General features: G+C 36.9%; 1 protein-coding gene across 2 annotated transcripts in view; it reads right to left on the bottom strand.

Moving 5' to 3' along the window:
• Nucleotides 1-26195, bottom strand: part of LOC120535725 (transient receptor potential cation channel subfamily V member 6-like) — a 118999-nt gene that overhangs the window by 31591 nt on the left and 61213 nt on the right. The window contains exons 6-9 of one of the 2 annotated variants that reach the window (XM_039763750.1): nucleotides 15793-15891; nucleotides 9719-9894; nucleotides 8616-8762; nucleotides 1820-2032 (exon numbers count right to left, since the gene is read on the bottom strand). In XM_039763750.1, the coding sequence (XP_039619684.1) occupies nucleotides 1820-2032; nucleotides 8616-8762; nucleotides 9719-9894; nucleotides 15793-15891 (635 nt within the window). The remainder of the gene's footprint in view (nucleotides 1-1819; nucleotides 2033-8615; nucleotides 8763-9718; nucleotides 9895-15792; nucleotides 15892-26195) is intronic. The other variant, XM_039763751.1, reaches the window with a different exon arrangement.

Here is a 26195-nt window from a genome sequence, read left to right as displayed (position 1 = left end):
GGAGAAGCTTCAGAAGAAAAGGTGCAATGGACAGCGAGAGAAGTGACATTTTAGAAGACATTGTGGGTAAGGTTGAGACCACTTTAAGAAGAGGAAAATGGAGTCTGTTAGATCTATTCTTTTTTTGAACCATCAGCTAAACAAATCAACAGGAAAAACAATATGTTTTAACAAAAAGTTGAATTCTATGATGCATTTATTCATTCTGGGAAGCATATGCAAAAGTAAAGCAAATGTTAAATATAAGTATTACTATCTTTTAAAATGTATATGTTTAAGCTCAAATAAACTAACCAACAGCCCTGAGAGAACAGTTTTTTGGTAAGGGATGCCTCCAACTATAAAAACTATACAACATGCATTCATGATCCATATAGGTCTACGTGACTTACATACAATACATGCATTAGAAATGAGTTATCATGTTTAGCCCTAATGCAGCAGCACCCACCATAAATCCCAATTATCTTTTGCGTTAACGGAGAATGCAAAACTTTCCTCATTGTGGTGGTTCTATAACAATTATATCTTGATACACCTTAATAGTTTAATTCTTTGAAAGACCACAAACTATAATAAACAAATATATACTGTGTATACATCAAAATGTAATACACTTTTACTTCTGAAACACACTTTTAATTGTCACCCCATACTATGATCATGAAGAAGAAGTAAGTAATAACACTAACTTACCTTTTACTTGAATACATTTGGAGCCCATCCCAGCGGTCATTGGGCATAAGGCAGAAACTGCACTTGGACAGGGTTCCAATATATTGCAGGGTAAACACACATACTGTATATGCATCCACACAAACACATACTAGGGACAGTTTAGTAACAGCAATTCACAAACCTGTGTCTCTTTTTATTATTGGAAGAAACCAGAGTGAACTTACACAGACATGAGGAGAACATGCAAACTCCATGAAAACACACACACACACACACACGCACACACACATACATACAAACATATATTTATATATATATATATGTTATGGAATATGGCCCGGACACAGACAGGTAGATATTGGTTTAAGCACCACACACGTTTATTTACAACTATTATTTACACAAGTGACACAGCACACAACCCAATACTCCCCCAAAGTCCAGGTCTCACACAATGCCTTTCTCTCTTCAGGTCTGCCTCCACTCCTCTCCTCCCGAGCTCTGTCCTTCTTCCTCCCGATTCCAGCCATCGAATGGAGGGAGGCGGCCCTTTTAAACCCACCCGGACGTGCTCCAGGTGCCTCCCAATGAGCTACTGCCAGCACTCCCTGGTTTGGCGGAAGTGCCAGCTGTACACCCAGAAGCACTCTGGGTGTCCCTGGTCTTCTTTCCCCCGTCACCTCCGGGTGTGGCGGAAGAGCTGAGGGTCAGGGCTCCTCAGGCATTTGGGCACCCCCTGGTGGTGACCACGAGCCCCTGTAGGGTTGAGCTTCCATGCTCCTTTTCTGTGGTTCCCATAGCCACCAGGGCGGTTGCCCCCATGTGGTCTGGAGGAGGCGTAACCCCTCCTCCGTTCCTTCTGGGCATCCCAACTGGGTACCAACCCCAGCCACTTGCCACTATATATATATATATATATATATATATATATATATATATATATATATATATATATATATATATATATATATATATATACTACAGTATATGACATACTCTGTATGAAAGGTGTGTAGATAAATGAAAAAGGGAAAAATCTAAATCAGAGACATATCGGTGGTAACTCTAAAATGAGAACAATGGGAACAGTAGAAAGGAGAAGGAGATAGACATTTAAATAGATGGAATATGTGACAATTACCTGCACGTCTTTTTTTACATATAGCAAGACATCCCTGGGATCTGTTGCGTTGTCTGGACGTAATTTAAGTGGTCGAAATATGCAGCACAGGGTAAAGATGATGATGTACAAAATATACACAAGCATCAGTAAGCGAAAGTAGTGTTTCGCATATTTCATCCACTTTAACTTAGTGAGCTGCTTAACTGGAGCAATTTCCAGAATTGTACGAGCCTATTAAAAAGAAAATTGATAAATCAAGGTGTAGAATATGAATATGCACAATGCTACTGGAAAACATAGTAAACAAAATGGAAAAACGGGTATCATTAAACAGTATTGTCTTCTGTAAATAGATCAAAGATTTAAGGTGCCACGTTTTGTCTCTTCATACGCTTTTTACAAAGAATATGAATGCAGAGCAAGTTTCACTCATTTTTTCAATGCCCAGACTACTATTACTCTGAAGTATCACTAGTTGCAGAGCTCAGCAACTGAAACTTTTCATAATTTAATTTAAAAGATAGCATTTTATTCTTTTTAACAACAAATATAAATTATACAAAAACTTGATTATATGGTTATATGGATAACTCATTATATTTTCTAGGTAAGACATTAAAGGTCTTAATACATCTTAGCGCACTAAATAAAAATTGCAGGAGACTTGTTTAATTATAAAAGCTTGGCTTAAAAGAGTTTCACTCCAACAATGACAAGGAAACTAGAGTTGAAATATTCATTTCTAATGTTACTAGTGAACTAATCTCCAACTCGGAAGGGCACTGCATAGTAGAGAAAAAGAATGGAACCAACTGGGAAAATAAAGAATTAATAGTTAAACATCTCTCTTTAATCGCTAATATGAATACTTGTAAACTCATAATAACATATTTTAATTGTGCAATAAATTCTACCCTAGATAGATCATCTCCAACTCTAATAGCAATGTCTAATGTGGCCTTGATAACTTCATGCTTTATCAAGGACCATAACATGTCTGACCAAAGGAGATTTCTCTACCTGCATTAGAAACAATGTTTTTTGCCTCCTTCGGTAATATCACAAGACTAAACTGGATTTATTAAAGGCAGGCACTTAGCTTCCAATCTTCAATGCCTGTTTAATGTGATATATTCACCCACAAAGTCAAACGCCCAGGAGATATTATTATCGTTTGATGCAGAAAAAACATTTGATATGGTTGAATGGAACTACCTTTTTACCATATTGGAGAAATTTAGGTTTGGCCCAAACATCTGTGTATGGATCAAACTACTGTATACCAGTCCAGAAGCTTCAGTTTGTATTAACATTAATTCAGACTACTTCAAACTACTGTAGAACAGAGTACTAGACAAGGATGTCCCATGTCACCACTGCTGTTTGCAATTGCCATTGAGCCACTGGCTGCTCACTGTTGAAATGCTTATGAGATAAAGGGGATTATCAGAGAAGGACTGGAACAGAAAATTTCTCTATATGCAGATGATATGGTACTATATATATCAGATCCACAAAATACTGTGATTGCAGTCATAACAGCACTAATAGAATTTCAAAAGATTTCTGGTCTCAGAAATTGAATTTGATCAAAAGTGTGCTCTTTCCAGTGAATTCTTAAATACAGGATTATATTGTACACCTTCCCTTTTACCATCATAAATCAGTTTAAATACCTAGGGGTAAACATCATGAGTAAACATAAAGCTTTTCATTATAAAAATTTTGATGTCTGCATGGAAAAAAGTAAGCCTTGCATAGATGGTCTATCCTTCATCTCACTTTAGCTGGGAGATGAATATCCTTCCTAAGCTTCTTTTTCTATTTCAAAAAATTCCAATATACATCAATAAATCATTTTTGAAGAAATTACGATTCAACTATAACCTCACTTATTTGGAATTCAAAATAGCCCACATCCAAAAGGTGCCCCTACAAAGACCTAAAAAAAGAAGGTGGGATGGCTCCACCTAACTTTCAATTTTATTACTGGGCGGTGAATATACAAGCTATAAAAACCTGGACATTGACACAAATAGGTAAGCAGATGCAGGCTTGGTCCATAAGAGAAATAAAATCCTGCAGTAGTTCTTTGTATTCCTTGCTGTGTACCCCAATAAGTACAAGTCATCGCCAATATCCTAACAATCCAAGTGTGCTTCACTCACTCAGAATATGGAACCAATGTAGGAAGTATTTTAAGATAGAGAAGCTTTTGTCTGTTGCATCTCTGCACGAGAACCATCTTTTTTCACCCTCTCAAACGTACCCAGTTTTTAATGTCTGGAAAACATCTGGGATTAAATCACTTAGAGATCTGTACATTGACAACATCATCACATCCTACAAACAATGACACTCCAAATTTAACTTTCCAGCAACACATTTCTTTCACTACTTTAAATTAGAAACTTTATTAAACAAAACCTACCCAATTTCCCTCACCTCCCACCTACCTCTATACCTGAAGAAATTTTAAACAGTCTTGAGGACTCAAACAGCATTTCTGTAATATATGAAAACAATATAAAGTCCCTCACTTTCAAAGATCCCAGAGTACACTGGGAAAAGGATCTCTCACTCAGCATCTCAGAAAAGGAATGGTAGGTGAATTCAGTCGAGCTCAAAATGTGCAATGTATACAATTGTTCAACTTAAAATTATATATTGAGTGCACTCCTGGTGTTTAAAAGTGTCCGAAATGTTTCCCGGGCAGGATTCAACCTGTGAACATTGCAATCAAGTTCCAGCCTCACTGGGCCATATGTTTTGGGCATGCACCAAATTAATATCATTCTGGACAAAAATCTTTAAATCCCTATCAGACACCTTGGTGTCACAATCACTCCTAACCCATTAACAGCTGTGTTTGGTGTTCTTCCAGATGGGCTTAAAGTGGAGAAGGACAAACAAACTGTGATTGCCTTTACTTCACTATTGACACATAGACTTATCTTGCTCAACTGGAAGAATCCTAACTCACCTCTTTTAAGTCAGCGGATAACTGATGTTATATATTATCTACAATCGGAAAAAATCAAATTCTCACTTAGAGGATCTGTACAAATAGCATTTTAGAATCCGCATTTAAATTGAGGATTCTCTCCCCTCTTTTTCTATTATATCTATCTATCTTTATTTATTTATTTACATATTTTTACTATTATTAAAGTTCTACTCTGCTGACCTAGCTCTCTTTCTCATGGGTGGGAGTTTATTTGTTTCAAACTTGACTTGCATGTATGGAATGTTTTTTAATTTTAATAAAATAAATATACTGTATAAAATAAGAAACTTTTTTTCTTTTAGTACATCACACTTATTTTTAAATCGACTACTTTTTTATTGACAACAACCTGTTTCTTTTTATTAAGTCTAACACTCAAACTATAGCTAAGTAGATAAATGCTCTGTTTTGCTTCATGCAACAACAAATTACAAGACAGAAATACATCACAATAACTGATATCACTAAAATGGATCACAAATATGTTAAATTGCCTCTCCCTGCAGTTTATGAAAAAAGACTTGCATTGCATATAGACGTCATCTTGTTGATCACAGGAGAAACAGAGCAAATAATACTTAAGTAACAACACCCTTATTATAAACATAGAACAAAGGCTAACTAAATTCTGGCCCAACCAATACATAAAAAGAAATCCAATTGCAAATATCAACAATCTAGAAGGATGTAGGTGGAATTTAAACCACTCAACATAAAGAAATGATATATTTAAGAAGTATTTACGATGATACATACTTTTGAATGCATTGAAAAGAAGGTTTTTGCCAAAGACTTTTTTGAAGAAATATAAAACCTAATCTAAAACTTAAATCACTTTGTGATAGCTACATTCAAGGAAGCTAAAAAATGAACACCTTCTACGTTAATCATTACATTACGAATAAGTTATAATTTTTTAAAAGAAAAATAAAAGTCAATTTGTTTGCATGTCCTACAGGAGGATTTTGGTAAGGTTATTGACTGTACCATGTACATTTGGGTTTATGTATTTCCATATAGGAGGCTTTAATAATTTTTGCCTCAGATTATTTTTTCTTTAAGGTTACATTATATTTTCTAGTGTGATGAATCATAGGCTGTCTTTGAATATCTTTATAATATTTTTTCTCTGAAGATTAATTATTTTGATTATGTTTTAGTTCTGTCATGGCACCATTTTGTTTTTGATGTGGATTGATAATAAAAGTGCATTTGAGTTTCTGAGTAAATTATGGTTCAAGATATATAGTTAACATTATACAACCATGAGTTTTGGTTGGCTATTTTTGGTATTGGGTTATCATTCAGATTATTATCTTTTTTTTGTTTTATCTAATATTCAGATTTTGAAAACGTCTCAGTTCTTTGTTGAATTCTACACAATAAAAATCTGATCACAAATTAAAAAAAAAAGTATTTGCCAAGTTTTTTGTGTTTGATTTCCTCATCTCCTGATGCTCACTTTCCATCTTCCTATCCTTCTTGTACTGCTACATGCATAACATTATGTGCATGTTCTTGCCCAGAAGCATTTGTTCACACTAATAAAATACTTATATACCCAGAAATACAGGTCAAGTTGTCCCATTTATGAACAGTTTCTTTTTAATGGCGACAAAAATGAATGTGGTATTTTCTATTAAGTGTTACAGACAGAAAAGGAAAGCATGAGGAGCTGAGCAGACCAGTGTCTGATTGTTCTTTTGCACAGTACTACATCACAGCTATGCCTGCTGCCATAATTGTGTTCTCTCCTTCAAATTTTCTCCCATCCTTTAATTACAATGGTGCAGTAAAACAGACAGAAAATGTGAATGATCCAATAATGGAGTCCAAAGAATTTGGTGCATCTTTAATATTTTTCTTTCTTTATCATCCTCTTATTCTACACTGCTGTCACCGACTAGTTCACACTAATTTTGCCACCACCATCCCCATCTGTTCTCGTCATTCATAAATCATTTTGAGAAGTGTGATATTTATGGCTTTTTTCTCCTTTTTACTGCACAGTTAATGGTTTGTGTTTCCTGACTGTTGTCTGCATTATGTTACATAATGCAGTAGTTATGAATGAACTTAATGGGAGCAAGTAAACAGTTCTATTACTCAATAGATGAATGTGGGCTGCAGTTAGAGACTGCTTGCATTATTGAGTCATTAATAATGGGAAAACATTTCATTAGAGTTTGTTTTGATCACTGCTATTAAAAGTTGAATAAAGTGTCATTATGTTTGTTTTAATGGAATCTGGTGTTATTTTAGGAAATATTTTCAGCTTTGGGAATGCATACTTTTTTTCCTATTTTAATTAAATGTACTTAATGTATTTAATTATATGTAACTTTGTGATTAATGGAGTTTGCTTTACAAGGGCTTTCCAGGAACACATTGTGCTCGCACAACTATAAACACTAAATATTTTGCTGTAGAAAACAGAACAAGATAGGGGTGCAACTTGTCACTTACACTATTTGCCATTGTTATTGAACCTCTTCCTATTCATATTGGATATATCCTAAGGGACAGACTTCAACAGAAAGAACCTCAATATGCAGATGATAGGGTACTTATACTACTGGACCATATTTACCATTAACAGGTTAATTACGTATATTGTATAAATTCCATAAATGTCCTGGTTCAAGATTAATTTATTATTCCCAATCAATACTGTTGCAGTTGAGCTTCAATTCAATCAGTCTTCTCTTACTGTCTTAATTAAAAAATCAAAAACCTAATTAAACTTAACTTAAGAACCCGATGGAAGGTGTTCAGCAGGATGTTAATTGATGGGCATTAATATCAGTTTACATTAGCTATGATAATAATAACAATAATAATATTAAGTACAATTTTAACACAAATGTAACTACATCCATTTGGAATTTTTAAAAAGTTGTGGATTTAAAGAATCAATGCCAAAAAGAGAGACATGATAGGGGACATGGCACTACCTAACTTTCAGATGGTTTGTCTGGATGTTTCACTATTAAAATTGGTGCACTGATAACTTGAGAGACATATGAAAGTTGAAATTGTAATCGTGCACAGAATATTGATTTGTTTTGTTTGGAATTACTTTATTTTACCATGTGTTTTAACTAACCTGTATTTCTATTGGTGTGCATTATTTAATTTGTAAAGTTGTAAATGTATTTTTTCTGTTGTGGTCAGTAGAGGGCACCACTGAGCCCCAATCCCCAAGACACCACACCACTCAGGGTTCATCTATGACAGGTCCCAGACCAAACACAGTCCCTGTCACCCTTTCTTTCTTTTCTCACCTCCACTCTCTACCAGCGAGTGATGTCCACCACCTCTTGACTCTGACTCCCTTTGCACTCCGGGGCAAGTTGAAGCACCACAAAACAGGGAGCTCCCAAACAGGTTCCAAATAATGCTAAGGATGCACAAACTGGATCCTGGCAGAAGAGCACTGCCACCTATCATACTCGGGGATTAACTGACCCTGGTAGAAATACTCCCTGTCCATCCGGTAGTCCTTTTTCCCAAGTGGAAACTAGGAACCATCCTGACTAGATTACACCTCCATTTAGGCTGCCCTTCCATCCTGGCCTCCCCGCCAGGTAACACATTCCTCTCTTTCCCAGGTGGCATGCTTGTCCATCCATTATGGCATCTACACTGTAAACAATTCTTTAAGCCTGCACTTAGTGTAGAACAATACAAAAATAAATTGAATTGAACTAAATTTCCTGGAATTGTTTCTGATGATTATATACTATGACACTTAATTATTACTTTCCAAAAACAAGACAAACTATAAAATACATAAAATTAAGGTACCTCTCTTTTTTCACTGCAGATGATAAGCTCCAGGACTGAATTGTTCTCTGCCCAAGAATCAATTTCTGTAAGGTCATAGAGACAAGATGACCGTGGTCCCAAGAGACACTGGTTTATTTGACGCTTGTTCACTATATACTGAAAGATCTAAAAGATAAGACTGAACTTTAACATTGTGTTGTATCCATCTTTTGCAGTAGCTCCTCCATATTTGATTCCCCTTAAAAACAGATGCACATTTAAGACTTAAAGGGTTATTTTTTATGTTTATTTTTACAGCAATACCTTACTGTATTAGGCAAAATATTAGACTGACTTGTTTAGCTGGATAAAAAAAGAAGTACCAACTCTTGGTTATGAAAATAAACAACGTATTTTCTTTGCTTACAGCAGCAGTTGAAATCTTGTGAGTGGAAACAGTAGTAGCTTTGCCCACTTCTTCATCATGGCCTTAGCTATCCACACATCTATTCAATTATCACACTGGTTATTTTACTTGCATATAACAAGTATTTTCTCATTCAGCAAGGCCGTATTTTAGGAACACCATTATTAGGTACTTACTTTTAGACACATTTATTTGTGGGTAATTTCCACATGAACGTTTACATAAATATATTTTTCTATTTGGATAATAAAATGTTCTTTCTCAGTTATGGTACTTTTAGATATATTTGATTAGTACAGTAATTCAGTACTTACAGTACATGCTAGGTGGATTTTAGACTATGGAATGCTATTGTGTTCTACCCGTTATTACACATATTTCCACTTTTTTCCATGTATTCATTTAAAATCTTTATATTTTTACATTTTGTCAAGTGAAGCATTAGCTTTTATTGAAACAGTGGGTACAAAAACAACCATCAGATCTTCTACTCATTCATAGAAGTCATCAGTTGACTAGGAAGCATGTTTTCATACTGTGGAAGGAAAGTCACACACACAAGGAGAATAGCTAAATTCTGCAGAGTAGACTCCAAAGTCTCAGAAACTCATTTCTCTGACAGGTGAGAATATAAACTGTCAACAATTACTGAAACAATGGACCACCAATTAAATTCCATATAAACTGACAAAAACCAAGTCCAAATCATACCAACCTCCAAGTTACCCTCAGCTGCAGCAAGTTTGAAAGGAGTCAATCCTTTATTGTTCTGGATGAGATCCAATGGAATTCTACTGTTTTCCTTCATGTCATAGGCCATGATTAAGTCATATATATGGCAGGAGCTAATCTTGTTTGTTTGAAAGATCAGAATATGCAGCACTGTATTACCTGAAAAAGGAAAAATAGTGTTTGTTAAATACAGTATGAGGCAGTGACGAGTTAAGCAAATATAATATAGTCTCTAATACCTTAAAACTTGTTCAGAATGAAATGATAAAAATATGCAAGCTTTTCAGCCTGAACCCAAACAGAGTATGCTGCAATGCTGATTTTGTAAGTTGGCAAGGATTAACTCCTGTGTACTAAAATACTTAAAATACAAGTTTCAAGCATTTGTGGTTTATAGTGTGTGTTATTGTTCCTAAATGAAGTCAAAATGGATGGCAAAAATCACAAGATCTAGTATTGTATGATCTCTGAATTTCTAATTCTAAAGAATAGTATGCCTATGGAGATTCATCTAGATGACATATACCAGGACCATTCTTCTTCATATGCCACAATCAAGATGGGCTTGCTGATTGTTCCAAACAATGTCTGACTACATTTGTTCTTCCAAGGTGACTCTCAAACTAATGAATTTACACAGGAAGAAGTTTATGAAAAATTTCAGAACTGGGGATAAAAGTTGTTTCCTCTTTATAACCCAGAGTCCTAACAGCAATCAAAATAACTGAAACATAGTGAGTCTCCTACACCAACATATATTTCAAGGCCCAAGATAGTGCACAGTTTTCTGTGATGTTGAGGATGTAGTTCAAATTGATTACATGTCTCAAAATGACCTCAACGCAGGTGTTTGCTGTATTTGCTTTGGTGTTTGTGACCATCACTAATGTAAAATCAGCAAGGAAAGATGTTATTTATCCCCTTTCTGCTTGATGACAACGTCCTTGACCATAGTGTTACAAAGGCTTACTCTGTGAGACTGGGGATTCAAGGAGATATCAAATCCACGCTTTACTTCTGACCTCCCCCTATGTGACTACCATTTGTTCCCAAATATCAAGGGCTACCTACAGTGCATCCGGAAAGTATTCACAACACATCATTTTTTCCACATTTTGTTATGATACAACCTTATTTCAAAATGGATTAAATTAATTTTTTTCCTCAGAATTCTACACACAACACCCCATAATAACAACTTGAAAAAAGTTTACTTGAGGTTTTTGCAAATTTATTAAAAACTAGCAGAATACCCGCGCTTCGCAGCGGAGAAGTAGTGTGTTAAAGAAGGTATGAAAAAGAAAAGGAAAAATTTTAAAAATAACGTAACATGGTTGTTAATGTAATTGTTTTGTCATTGATATGTGTGTTGTTCTCATATCTATCTATCTATCTATCTATATATATATATATATATATATATATATATATATATATATATATATGTTGTTCTCATATCTATCTATATATATATATATCTCTATCTATCTATATATATATATATACCCGCGCTTGGCAGCGGAGAAGTAGTGTGTTAAAGAAGGAAAGAGAAAGAAAAGGAAACATTTTAAAAATAATGTAACATGATTGTCAAAGTAATTGTTTTGTGTATTTGGCGACAGCGTCACAAAGTTGTTTTCGGTAGCTGCATCAGAAAATGTACCACGACGTCTGACACGCCTCCTTTTTACTGTTTTCTCACAGCTTGGATTGCTGCTGTCATATATATATACACACACAGATACACACACACACACACACACATACATACATACATAAATATATATATATATACATATATACACATACATATCTTCATATCTATATACATATCTACATATACACATATATATACTATATGTATATATATATACATACATACCTATCTACATCATAAATACACACACATACATACATACACACACACAAATTATATACATGGGTGTATGTATGTATGTGTGTGTGTGTGTGTATATATATATACACATACATATACTTGTGTGTATGTTTGTATGTGTCTATATGTGTGTGTATAGGTTTGGTCACTGAGTGCAAGGGAAAAATAATAAATTATAGTCTATAAGTTATTAAACAGTAAAACATTAACGTTTTAAGAAGTACAGGCACATTGAAATTACATTTTCTATGTGAACGTTCAAATTTGTGCCTCTGGTAATGTGCCTTACCGGCACATTTAAAGAAAATTAGTTTTGTGTCCTCTGCAGTGTTAAGAGAAAGGCTTTGGTTTGGGATAAAAGGAAAAAAGGTGTAAAGAAAGGAAAGTTGCCTTTTTCTTTTATATAGTATAGAGAGATGTGTTAAGCTGGCGTTATGATCGCCTTTTGGGGACAGTCGCGGTGGGTCTTGTGTAGACTGGTGAGACGTCCTCGCCATTAATCGGCTGTGATGGCATTGTCAGTCCTCCAGTCCTGTGCGTGTCTTCTTAATCCGAGCTGAGGACCTCATAATCGTATGCGTGCAAAAGAAAGTGTGAATCGCCTTAATATTATTTTGCCGTGGTGTAGAAAAGGGGTCCGTGTTTGCACTTGTCTGGGCTATAGCGCGGGGAGGATGAAAAAATTAAAAGTGCTCACTTTGACTTAAGGCAGAAGCGCAGTCAGCGTCTCAAAGGCGGCACAGCTATGCAGCGCTGGCTGCTCGACTTTTGCTGGGCAGGAGACCCCAGTTTTGCAGACACGTTCATGATATCAAAAGTCTCAGCGCTCTTTGGAGGTCATTCATATATATATATAGCAAAATACCAGCTACTGCAGCGAGAAGTAGTGTGTTAAAGAAGTAATGAAAAGTAAAAGGAAACATTTTAATAATAGCGTAACATGATTGACATTGTCATGAGTGTTGCTGTCATATATATGCCTGCCTAAATAAGTCACCCTCGCTTCGCTCTTACTTTTTTACCATTCATTTAATCATGGCTAGTGGCGGAAAAATTATAAAATGGAAGGAGGATGGCTTTACCAAAACAATTATTGATGGCGAATCGATTATTCATAAAGCTTGAATTGGTGATCTGTTTTTCTGTGTTAACCTCATATTTTTCATACTTCTTCTCAAACTAAGGTGGTGCGAGGGTAAAATGAATCGGGATGCTGATCAATGTAATCGGTGTACCAGGAAATCATGCATTGACAAAAGCTCCCCTTTGCTTGTAATGCAAAGTGTGATTAAATGCATTATTTTTAACGTTATGGAGCACATGCATCAAAGCTTCTCAGCTGTGCTTGTGCTAAGAAAAGGAAAATTTTAAAAATAGCGTAACACGATTGTCAATGTGACCTTTTGTAAGTAGTGCCTGGAGGATTCAGTGTGTAGAAACTCTAGAGACAGCGTGTGTATTAACTTGTGGATTTTTCTGTGAGTATTTGGTGGCAGTCTGACGAAGTTGCTTCGGAAGACAATGTTAGCCGCGGAGCTCAGCTCAGAACGAAATAAGATGAATGGGAGGGGAGATGATGACGTGACTCCCCCACCCGCCTTAACTGTCAATCCCCACAAACACAGTCTCTCGGAATTTGCATAAGCACACCCCTTCACCTACAATTTTAACTTAGTTACAAAGTGATCAAAACTCTCGTTTATATCCTGCGTCCTCTCATTAAACTTGTATCCCGCATTACCTGTGGGCATGTGAAACGCCAGCGGTAGCCTGTCTATGAACTTAATTTAAAGTTTAGGTTTACACCTTGCTTTCTTTCCGAGGTAGCAGCACTCATGAATATGGTAGTATATGTCACTCGCTCGCTTCTTATTGTTTCGCTGCCTTCTCAATTATATAATGCATGTTTTTTAAGCGCTTTTGGAGGTCTTCCTGGTTTTCTACGCACTGCGTTGACAGTCAGTTCACGTGATTACGTAGGAGGCGTGATGATGTCACACGAAACTCCGCCCCCCCGTCTTTCCAGCTCAACTCTATTACAGTTAATGGAGAAAAATACCTTCCAGTTATGACCATTAGGCGTAGAATTTCGAAATGAAACCTGCCCAACTTTTGTAAGTAAGCTGTAAGGAATGACCTTGCCAAATTTCAGCCTTCTACCTACACGGGAAGTTGGAGAATTAGTGATGAGTCAGTGAGTGAGTGAGTGAGTGAATGAGTGAGTGAATGAGTGAGTGAGTGAGTGAGTGAGTGAGTGAGGGCTTTGCTTTTTATTAGTATAGATAAAAAAAATTGAGAAATCACATGTACATAAGTATTCACAGCCTTTGCTCAATACTTTGTCGATGCACCTTTGGCAGCAATTACAGCCTCAAGTCTTTTTGAATATGATGCCACAAGCTTGGCACACTTATCCTTGGCCAGTTTCACCCATTCCTCTTTGCAGCACCTCTCAAGCTCCAGCAGGTTGGATGGGAAGCGTTGGTGCACAGCCATTTTAAGATCTCTCGAGTACTGTGTCCTCAGCAACATCTTCCAAAATATTCTATAGAATTCCCAAACAATCCCAGCCATTTTAAAATACATAATCTCTCCAGTGTACACCTTCCACTGGATCTTTTCCAAGTAGGCTATGTCTAGTAAACCAACCCTGGGAGGTGCCATGGGAATATTTTACTATAGGTTCAAACCACCTCAACTGTTTCCTTTAAACCTGGAGAAACAACAGTACAACTCCTATGCCCTCTCATATTACCGAGTTCTTCACCTTGTTGCCCTGGCAGGAATCTCATTATGAGCACTTGTACTCATGATCGCATTCTTTTGCTCACTACCCGGAGGTTGTGATCACAGGTCAGGATGGGTAAAACTGTTTGGTAAAATGGAAGCTTCATCTGAGGACTTAGCTTCATCTGCATGGTACAGTATAACATTTGCAAAACTTTTCCCCCTCTTGTGAACAAGACCACATACTTGAACATACTTGAACTCCTCCACTTGTGGTAACTGTTAATCTCTCACCACTCTTTTTCAGGGAGAGGTCTATGACCTCATATTTGGAGGTGCTGCTTTTTATTCCAACCACATCATACTTCTTCAAACATTTACAAAGTATGCTGGAGTTAACAGTCACACGAAGCTAAAAAGAACAAAACCATTTACAGTCAGCAAAGATACAATTCTCAGGTTTCTAGACTACATATTCTCCAGTCATCAGCTGCATACTGACATCCCGTCCATGAAAATCATGATCAGGAGGGGTGGAAATATTCACCCTTGGTGGAGTCCAATATACATACTAAAAGAAGTTGGCTGAATGCAAAATATGTTAACACAACTCTTGCTCTGCAAATACAGGGGTCCTGGAGCCTCATACTCTTGAACAGTATTCTCCAAGATACAAAGTTTTAAACCTTACCCATTTTTCCCACACAAAAATGCAGAAAGAATTGGCAGATATTCATCATTATCAAAAATCTGTGCAAGAATAAAGAGCTGGTCCACAGATCAACAGCACAGATCTGAGATTTCACTATTGGAAGGTTTAGTGTGCCTATTTTCATCCTGATTGTGTCTGTCATTTGACTGTCATCTTTCATTTGTAGGTGGTAAAAGCACATTGTGAGTGTATGTGATTTTTCAAACTGAAAAGTATCAGTCTATGTGATCACCTAATCACCAGCTGCTTGCAAGGGAACACTACTCTGTGGTAAAATGCAATTAGCAGTCTGTGGTGATCTGCTGTGGCAACCCCTAATGGGAGCAGCTGAAAGAAGAAGAAGAAGAAGATAGTGTCCAGGTTTTAACAAAAAACAGTGTACTCAGGCTTGGTATTTGGGGTAAGTATAGGTGCACAGTAGCATGGTCAAGTAGTTCTGGGGTGTTATTGAGGAGACAGGCTAGATATGCATTCACAGTTCAGCAAGTTTTCTCATTAATGGTGTGGGGTGTGTAATTAGGCACCTGTGCCCAGTGAAGTATAAAAGGAACCTCGCAAGGCAAGGCTGTCTTTGATTTAACAGAGATAATAATTTGAAGAGCACAAAAAAATTAATAATGTATACAAAGTAATTTATTTTTTAAAAGTAATTGGAAAAAAATATCTATTTCATGAATGGAAAGAATCAAACAGGAAATGTGAGTATAACTGTATAACCTACCATGTCGGTCTTGAGCTCTTATATCTGCCCCATTCTCAATCAAGAAACGAACAATTTCTTCATTTCCTGTGCAGGCCGCAAATGACAAAATGTGTTCACCTGGAATTTGACACAGGCAAAAAAAAAAATAAAATAAACAAAAAACTAAGTAAGTGACAACTACGATAAAAATTAAATATAAGTCCCAAAGGTCTAATTAAGTTCTGACCTTAATTTAAAAAATGCTAAAAAAAATTTACCTCAGAATTTTTCAGGACTGACTAAAATTATCACTTGGTCATAAATCAGAATTTCAAGTTAATTTTGAAAAATAAATACTCTGAATAACAGTTCCTCTGTTTCCACAGTGTGTGTTATTTGGATAAATAATAGTAAACAGTTTAAAAGTTTTCATAATGAATGATTTGATACATCTAAAGTATATAATTTCAATTTTTTTATATTAGATTATTTTCAGAAATGCATAGGAGCATAGTAATTAGCAATCCTGGCCCACATCTCCAGTAGACTGGATTTGAAGTTCTTTTTTGTTTGTTTTTTTTGACGTACTCCAATTTCTTGTCCACATCCCAAAGAATTGCATATTAGTATAACTTGTGACTCTAAACTGGCTTGATATGATTGTGGGGGTGTGACTATAATATGTGATGAACCCCACACAGAGTTGATTCTCACCTTACATGTCTAAGGACAAGATTCTATAGAACTTTAAGTGAATTAAGAGGATTCAGAATATCAAGAGGTGGCTTATTTCCCATATTTTTGAAGTCTATGCATGTTACAAAATTCATATACGGAATCCACCCATTTGTTACGTGAACTTGTTTATTGTGATTAATATTCAAAGGATCAGATTTTAAATTGAAATTAATTAAGTTATTAAGTTATTTTTGTCTCAATATTTTTCTATTGTATGTTCAACAGACAATGAATGAAGTACTTTATCTTTAGCTGGTAAAGTAAATTTACAGGCAGTTTTTAACTTGCTTCAAAATTATCAAAAATTGATTGAAATTTACAATCATTTCCGCTGCTAAAGAATAACTGCAAGTGTTCCAGAAAAGCTATTTATGTTTTAAAACTTTCAGATGTGTTTATTGTGTGCTTTGTTTCATTATTTCATTTAGAAATGCATCCCCCTAAAGTCTGAGATCTTTCAATGGTTGCACATAAACTATTGTATTTAAGAATTTGTTGTAGCTGGGGTAAAACCTACCAATATAATTTGTTTTAATTCGGTGATTATGGTGATTAACAGGGCAGTTTATGTTTTGTAGTGAAATTGGAAACCTGGGTATTTATTAAAAAAGAATCTCAGTGATATTGGGAGAAGGTAGTTGTCAGTAAAAAAAAAATTAAAAAGTTGACTGATATATATACAGTAATCCCTCACTATATTGTGCTTCGACTTTCACGGCTTCACTCTATCGCGGATTTTAAATATAAGCATATCTAAATATATATCATGGATTTTTCGCTGGTTCGTGGATTTCTGTGGACAATGGGTCTTTTAATTTATGGTACATGCTTCCTCAGTTTGCTTGCCCAGTTGATTTCATACAAGGGACGCTATTGGCGGATGGCTTAGAAGCTACCCAATCAGAGCATGTATTACATATTAACTAAAACTCCTCAATGCTATAAGATATGCTTCCCGCGCTGTGCTTGTTTGCTTCTCTCTATCTTTCTCGCTCTCTCTGCCTGACGGAGGGGGTGTGAGCAGAGGGGCTGTTTGCACAGAGGCTGTTTGCTTAGAAGATACAGAGGCTCCTCTAAAAAATGCCGCTTTATCGTGATGCTTCGGCATACTTAAAAGCCCAAAAGCACGTATTGATTTTTTGACTGTTTGCTTTTCTGTCGCGCGCTCTCCCTCTCTGACATTCTCTGTTCCTGACAAGCATTCTTTGAAGAGGAAGATATATTTGCATTCTTTTAATTGTGAGAAAGAACTGCCATCTCTGTCTTGTCATGGAGCACAGTTTAAACTTTTGACTAAAGGGTGTTATTTCATGTCTAGAGGGCTCTAATAATGTTAACAGTGTGGGAGAGTTTATAAGGGCTTAAAATATATAAAAATAACCATACAAACATATGGTTTCTACTTCGCGGATTTTCATCTATCACGGGGGATTCTGGAGCATAACTCAACTGTCGAGGAGGGATTACTGTATATATATATCTATATATATATATATATATATATATATATATATATATATATTTTTTGTCACAAGTATCACTCAGAGACATCATAAAGGTTTGGGGCAGCCACCCATATATTATATCCTGTATACATATATATATATATATATATATATATATATATATATATACAGTATATATATACTGTATACACACACACACATATATATATTGTGGCGGATGGCCAGGGCCCATGCCAGGCCCCTTCAGTATATGTTCTGGGGGAGCAAGCATGGGAGACCCAATACTTCTCCCTGGACGCTAGATGGCAACCGCCCAGGGTTGAAGCAGTGCCTCGGACTCCCACAGGGCTTCATGAGAGTTAGAGTTTGGTACAGCCCTGTTGGGTTCTGCAGGTGTCGCCAGGGGGTGCTGCAGCGGGAACTGCTGGGCCCTTGTGGGCAGTGTTTTCGCCACACCCGGGACTCAGCAATCAAGCACTGAGTCGGGAGAAGGAGGACAATGCTTGCCGGGAGGAGTGGTGGTGAAGAGTTTTGGTGGCTGTATTGTGTATTTGGGACAGTGTTGTGACTGAGGGACATGGGGAAGACAAGGGCCCCCAGTCGAAAAAAGAAAAATAAATTATTTAGAATGGACTGAGGTGACTCCTTTTATAGAGCACCCAGAATTGTTCAAAGTGTCACATGATTTTCTTCCATCAGCAATTCTGGGTGTGGCAGCATTCCTGCCATGAAGGGCTCTGCCGTTCTCCATGTGCCAAAAGGCTGTGATAACGGGTCCCAACAGGACTGAGCTTCCAAACTCCAAATCTGTGCCAGTGTCCTAAGCCGGGGGGACTGCCCTTTGCTGTTTTGGGGGAAATAATGGCTTGTGCAAGCTCTCCCCCCTGGTCCTTCCTTTATGTAGGTATCTGAGAGAGGAGAGATTGTGTATATATTATCACACATTTGTGCTTGGGAAGCAGCTGAACGGCCGGAACAAAAGTAATTCCACACCAGACCAGGGGGTGGCAGAATGCAGTACCTCTTTTTCTCACTTTCCTGCAGACAGTTCGTGGGAAATTCTGCCTGACGACGTCACTTCCGGGCCCTGTGATGATGCCACTTTCGGCTCCACCCACTGTGATGATGTCACTTCTGGTTTAAATCCATGGACGAAGACCCTCCTAGTTCTGGCCCTTTTGATGACGTCATGTCCGGGTCCAACCCTATGGCGGAGGACCTTCCAGTTCTGCCATAGATGACCTCGTTTCCTGTTCTGACCTTTAAAGCTGCCATCTTACCTTCATACCATCAGTTCCATCTTGAACTCAAACCTATGCACATCAGTGACATAACATATACCCTTTTGCAGCCAAGGAACAATATATATGTCTACTTATTGTGACAATATATATAAGATATATATATATATATATATATATATATATATATATATATATATATATATATATATACAGTATATAAAGATAGAGAGAGAGAGACAGAGCAAGGAAAATGCCACAAGACTTCTTAGCCAACAACACACTGTGTCTGCCTGGGGGTGCTGGTGCCCATCCTAACAGAAAAGGTAAAATGAATTAGATATTTATTCATTTAAGAAATTAAGAGCAGTACATGATTATATGTGTATTGACTGGCTGAAAAATGCCTGAGAGAACTGGCCTGCTAAGCACTAATGAGACATACAAAAAGACCACTAGAAGAAACACTAGTATTTAGTAACTAGTATCTTATTCTCTATTAAGAAAAAGAAGGGAGACGGTCATCGAAGTAACACAAAAATGAAAAACAGATGTGAAAAAGGCAGTACAGTATTTATATTTGTGAGAGGAACAGTTAGGCAAGTTGCTCTAACTTGGAAAACAGTCACTAGGTTTTGTTTGAATCTGTGTTTTGACACTTAATGAATCTGTTTTCATTTTAATTTTGATTCAGTTTTTGTGTCAGTTTATAAGGAAAATGCACTGTAAATGCCCTTATAAATTTCTAAGTGGCATTAAATTATAACCTTAACCTTGCTGCACTGTGACAGCTGTATGTGCAATGTTTCACAATTTTTCTGTTAGTGCAGTCATTCCCTTAATAAGAATAAGTGGAAAAGATGATGGGGGTTGCAAATTTCAAAATTCCAGATGTTAGAGCAGAGTTTGCATACCAGTCTGGTGTATAAAAATATAAATAAAATATAAATATAAATAAAATTATTTTATTTTGCTTGCTAGTTTCTAATTAAAATACACAGTTTGCATTAGAAATGAAATGAAGCAGCTCACTTTGCTCATGTATCGCTACTGCCTCGCAGTTAGGAGACCTGGGTTGGCACCCTGCCCAGGACTGGTTCCTGCCTTGCACCCTGTGATGGCTGGGATTGGCTCCAGCAGACCCCCGTGACCCTGTGTTAGGATATAGCGGGTTGGAGAATGACTGATTGATTGATTGACTTTGCTCATGCTCAGCTACACCCACTAGATGGTACATGCCTGCACTTTTACATTTTTTCAGTGCTTATATATGCACCTTAGTTCGCACTATGAAAGACGTGTGTGTGTGCGTGTGTGTGTGTTTATGGAGCGGTTCGCTGTGCTCACACTCAGCAAAGCCACTGGATTTGTTGTGAATTCTATAGATGATGTAAAAACTTATACATGTGTGACTTGCACTTGGTGAAAAGGCGCATGCATGAATTTTTACATTTTTTGGTGCTTGCATATACCTCACTTCTTAATCAACCTAAGCAAACAAACTCAGATTTGTGGTACATACGTGTTATACGTTCACACAACAAGGTATTGTACGTTTGCCTGAGACAGGTTCCAGCCTGTCCCGCTTAATTTGTGCCACAGTGGGTGTATTCTATTCAATAACTCATACCAATTTTGTTATTCTCATTTTTGAAAATGCTGCTGCGTACATTAGTAAATAATCACTATGAATAAGCTCTTCTTTTGAAAGGTGTGTGCCTGTTTTTAAATTTAAATTTTAAATTAAAGTATTGTTAATCGGTTATTTATTATTTTTTTTAGCTGATTTCGGGGTCTGGGGTAACAAAGCAGGACTTTATACTCACTCTAAAAGTGAACGATTAAGAGCTATTTTCATACGGAAGAAGGAGCTCATATATCTCTTGTAAAGGTGCTTGTTAATTCATCATTTTTTGGGAAACTTGCCTCAGAACATTAACTCAGTTAAATTCTATCATTAAGTAACTGCTTTAGTGAAGAAAAATAATGGGTAAAAGAAATACTTTGTCTTTAAAAAAAAAAAGAAAACAGTTTTAGTGTGTTTTTAATTTTGAAAGCAGAAAATCAACACTAAAGGTACTTAAATCAATAGGCTCCAACTATTAATTCCACCTGAAGTATACATGTTACTTCTAACCCAGATTTAGGTTTTAGTCACACTCATAAAAAATACATTCTGCAGCTTTTAAATATTTAAAAAATTAAGCTCTATTCAAAACTCAATCACAGCTGACATTTTTTACTAAAATAATTTTCTAATTACAGAAAATAAAAATGTTCCAATGTTTGTTTTCTCATGTCCATCCATTCATTTTCCAACCTGCTGAATCCGAACACAGGGTCACGGGGGTAGCCGGAGCCAATCCCAGCCAACACAGGGCACAAGGCAGGAACCAATCACGGGCAGGGTGCCAACCCACCATAGTTTCTCATGTTCCAAAACTAATTAAATATAGAGGATTAGACACGTATCACCCCATGTTGCCCTCAGGATAAACTTGGTGAAGAAGCAGTAATTTATGAGCCTGATTTCAGTCTTCTTTACTTTTAGCCAATGTTCAGAAAGATAAATTTCTTCATGATCACCACATTTTCACAACAAGGGGTTGACAGTGATGGAGACCTAAAAATACACTCATTGGATGCTTCTAAATTGTTAAAGGTCTGTCTTGAAGCTAAGATCTGAAACATGGAGCACTGATTGCAGTGTCAATTCATGAAGAAGACAGCCAAGAGGCTGTAACCCATCCAGTTCCATGCAAGGAGGCTCGACTGTCCATATATAATGGTTATGCTGTCACAGAGAAGTGCAGCATTAAACACTCCACCTGTACCACGTAAAGCACAGTTCTTAAAGTCATTGCTTCATCACCTGAATGCACAAAACGCTCAACATTCCTGTGTCAGGGTCAACTGTTTTAAATATTACTTTTATTATCTCTGCCGGGGGTTCTTTGTGTAAGCTTTTGCCTTTGTTGTTTGTTGGTTTGTTTTTTTTTTAACCTCATGAAATCCCTTGGTTCATGTATTCAGTCTAAATACTTCTGGTTTTGATTTTGATTTTTGATTTAAGATGTTTTATCATGGTCATTTTGTCCTTTCTGACAAGGACCATCTTAGAGCAGGCATATCCTCAGAGGTCATGGCACTGTCAATCACGACTTGACGGGATTAAAGGTAATTGAAGAAAATACTTCAACAGCCAACTTCATTGATTCCAAAAACCTTAAAAAAAATATAATTCTTTTCTATGTTTTCTTTCTCTGGTTTTTGAACTCTTTGCAATCCCTTTTGACTTCAGCTTTGTCTTGCAATTCTTTGCTTTGCTTACTGTACTGTTGTTGCCACGGGGGTGCACAAAACAGTATGTTTCTCCGGTCCCAAGCACAGATAAATGGGGAGGGTTATGTCAGGAAGGGCATCCGGTGTAAAATTTGGCCAGATCAACATGCAGACAATAATAAATCTATACTAATAAAAGGCAAAGCCCTCACATACTCACTCACTGACTCACTCACTCACTGACTCATCACTAATTCTCCAACTTCCCGTGTAGGTAGAAGGCTGAAATTTGGCAGGCTCATTCCTTACAGCTTACTTACAAAAGTTGGGCAGGTTTCATTTCGAAATTCTACGCCTAATGGTCATAACTGGAAGGTATTTTTCTCCATTAACTGTAATAGAGTTGAGCTGGAAAGACGTGGGGGGCGGAGTTTCGTGTGACATCATCACGCCTCCCACGTAATCACGTGAACTGACTGTCAACGCAGTGCGTAGAAAACCAGGAAGACCTCCAAAAAGCGCTTAAGAAAACATGCATTATATAATTGAGAAGGCAGCGAAACAATAAGAAGCGAGCGAGTGACATATACTACCATATTCATGAGTGCTGCTACCTCGAAAGAAAGCAAGGTGTAAACCTAAACTTTAAATTAAGTTCATAGACAGGCTACCGCTGGCGTTTCACATGCCCACAGGTAATGCGGGATACAAGTTTAATGAGAGGACGAGGATATAAACGAGTTTTGATCACTTTGTAACTAAGTTAAAATTGTAGGTGAAGGGGTGTGCTTATGCAAATTCCGAGACTGTGTTTGTGGGGATTGACAGTTAAGGCGGGTGGGGGAGTCACGTCATCATCTCCCCTCCCATTCATCTCATTTCGCTCTGAGCTGAGCTCGCGGCTAACGCCGTCTTCCGAAGCAACTTGTCAGACTGCCACCAAATACTCACAGAAAAATCCACAAGTTAATACACACGCTGTCTCTAGAGTTTCTCCACACTGAATCCTCCAGGCACTACTTACAAAAGGTCACATTGACAATCGTGTTACGTTATTTTTAAAATCTTTCCTTTTCTTAGCACAAGCACAGCTGAGAAGCTTCGATGCATGTGCTCCATAACGTTAAAAATAATGCATTTAATCACACTTTGCATTACAAGCAAAGGGAGCTTTTGTCAATGCATGATTTCCTGGTACACCGATTACATTGATCAGCGCATCCCGATTCATTTTACCCTCGCACCACCTTAGTTTGAGAAGAAGTATGAAAAATATGAGGTTAACACAGAAAAACAGATCACCAATTCAAGCTTTATGAATAATCGATTCGCCATCAATAATTGTTTTGGTAAAGCCATCCTCCTTCCATTTTATAATTTTTCCGCCACTAGCCATGATTAAATGAATGGTAAAAAAGTAAGAGCAAAGCGAGGGTGACTTATTTAGGCAGGCATATATATGACAGCAACACTCATGACAATGTCAATCATGTTACGTTATTATTAAAATGTTTCCTTTTCTTTTTCATTACTTCTTTAACACACTACTTCTCCGCTGCGAGGCGCGGGTATTTTGCTATATATATATATATGAATGACCTCCAAAGAGCGCTGAGACTTTTGATATCATGAACGTGTCTGCAAAACTGGGGTCTCCTGCCCAGCAAAAGTCGAGCAGCCAGCGCTGCATAGCTAGCTGTGCCGGCCTTTGAGACGCTGACTGCGCTTCTGCCTTAAGTCAAAGTGAGCACTTTTAATTTTTTTCATCCTCCCCCTGCGCTATAGCCCAGACAAGTGCAAACACGGACCCCTTTTCTACACCACGCAAAATAATATTAAGGCGATTCACACTTTCTTTTGCACGCATACGATTATGAGGTCCTCAGCTCGGATTATGAAGACACGCACAGGACTGGAGGACTGACAGTGCCATCACAGCCGATTAATGGCGGGACGTCTCACCAGTCTACACAAGACCCACCGCGACTGTCCCCAAAAGGCGATCATAACGTCAGCGAACACATCTCTCTATACTATATAAAAGAAAAGGCAACTTTCCTTTCTTTACACCTTTTTTCCTTTTATCCCAAACCAAAGCCTTTCTCTCTTAACACTGCAGAGGACACAAAACTAATTTTCTTTAAATGCCGGTAAGGCACATTACCAGAGGCACAAATTTGAACGTTCACATAGAAAATGTAATTTCAATGTACCTGTACTTCTTAAAACGTTAATGTTTTACTGTTTAATAACTTATAGACTATAATTTATTATTTTTCCCTTGCACTCAGTGACCAAACCTATACACACACATATAGACACATACAAACATACACACAAGTATATGTATGTGTATATATATACACACACACACACACACACACATACATACATACATACATACATACATACACACATATATATAATTTGTGTGTGTGTATGTATGTATGTGTGTGTATATATGATGTAGATAGGTATGTATGTATATATATTATATATATATGTGTATATGTAGATATGTATATAGATATGTAGATATGAAGATATGTATGTGTATATATATGTATATATATATATATATGTATGTATGTATGTATGTATGTATATATGCATGTGTGTGTGTGTGTGTATATATATGACAGCAGCATTCCAAGCTGTGAGAAAACAGTAAAAAGGAGGCGTGTCAGACGTCGTGGTACATTTTCTGATGCAGCTACTGAAAACAACTTGGACGCTGCTGCCAAATACACAAAACAATTACTTTGACAATCATGTTACATTATTTTTAAAATATTTCCTTTTCTTTTTCATAACTTCTTTAACACATGACATCGCTGCGAAGCGCGGGTATTTTGCTTTATATATATAAATCACAGCGACACTCATAACAGTGACAAAACAATTACATTGACAACCATGTTATTTTCAGAATGTTTCCTTTTCTTTCTCTTTCCTTCTTTAACACACTACTTCTCCGCTGCCAAGCGCGGGTATATATATATATAGATAGATAGATATATATATATATAGATAGATATGAGAACAACATATATATATATATATATATATATAGATAGATAGATATATATATATATATATATAGATAGATATGAAAACAACACTCATATCAATGACAAAACAATTACATTAACAACCATGTTACGTTATTTTTAAAATTTTTCCTTTTCTTTTTCGTACCTTCTTTAACACACTACTTCTCCGCTGCGAAGCGCGGGTATTCTGCTAGTAAACAATAAAGATTTCTGTACTGGATTGGTCAATTCCCGAGTTAACAACGACCGCCACCAGTACTGATAGCCAACAGGGTACTGGTGGAAATTGGGCTACTGTTGGCTGAAGAAGGAGAAGAAGGAGTGGAAACATGTCAGGAGGAAAGAGGAAAGGAGGAAGGTAAAGAGAGTGGAAATGAGGGTAGGAACTTTGAATGTTAGCAGTACTGTATGACTGATAAGAGGAGAGAGTTAGCCGATTTGATGGAGAGAAGGAAGGTTGATATATTGTGCGTGCAAGAGACTACATGAAAGGGGAGTAAGGCCAGGTGGATCGAAGGTGGATTCAAATTGTTCTATCATGCTGTGGACGGGAGGAGAAATGGGTTGGGGTTATTCTGAAGGTACAGTATGTCATGAGTGTTTTGGAAGTAAAAAGAGTGTCAGACAGAGCAATGATTATGAAGCTGGAAATTGGAGGTATG

The sequence above is a fragment of the Polypterus senegalus genome, chromosome 9 (assembly GCF_016835505.1).
Source record: "Polypterus senegalus isolate Bchr_013 chromosome 9, ASM1683550v1, whole genome shotgun sequence".
NCBI classification, from domain to species: domain Eukaryota; kingdom Metazoa; phylum Chordata; class Cladistia; order Polypteriformes; family Polypteridae; genus Polypterus; species Polypterus senegalus.
This window is presented reverse-complemented; position numbering and strand designations above follow the sequence as displayed.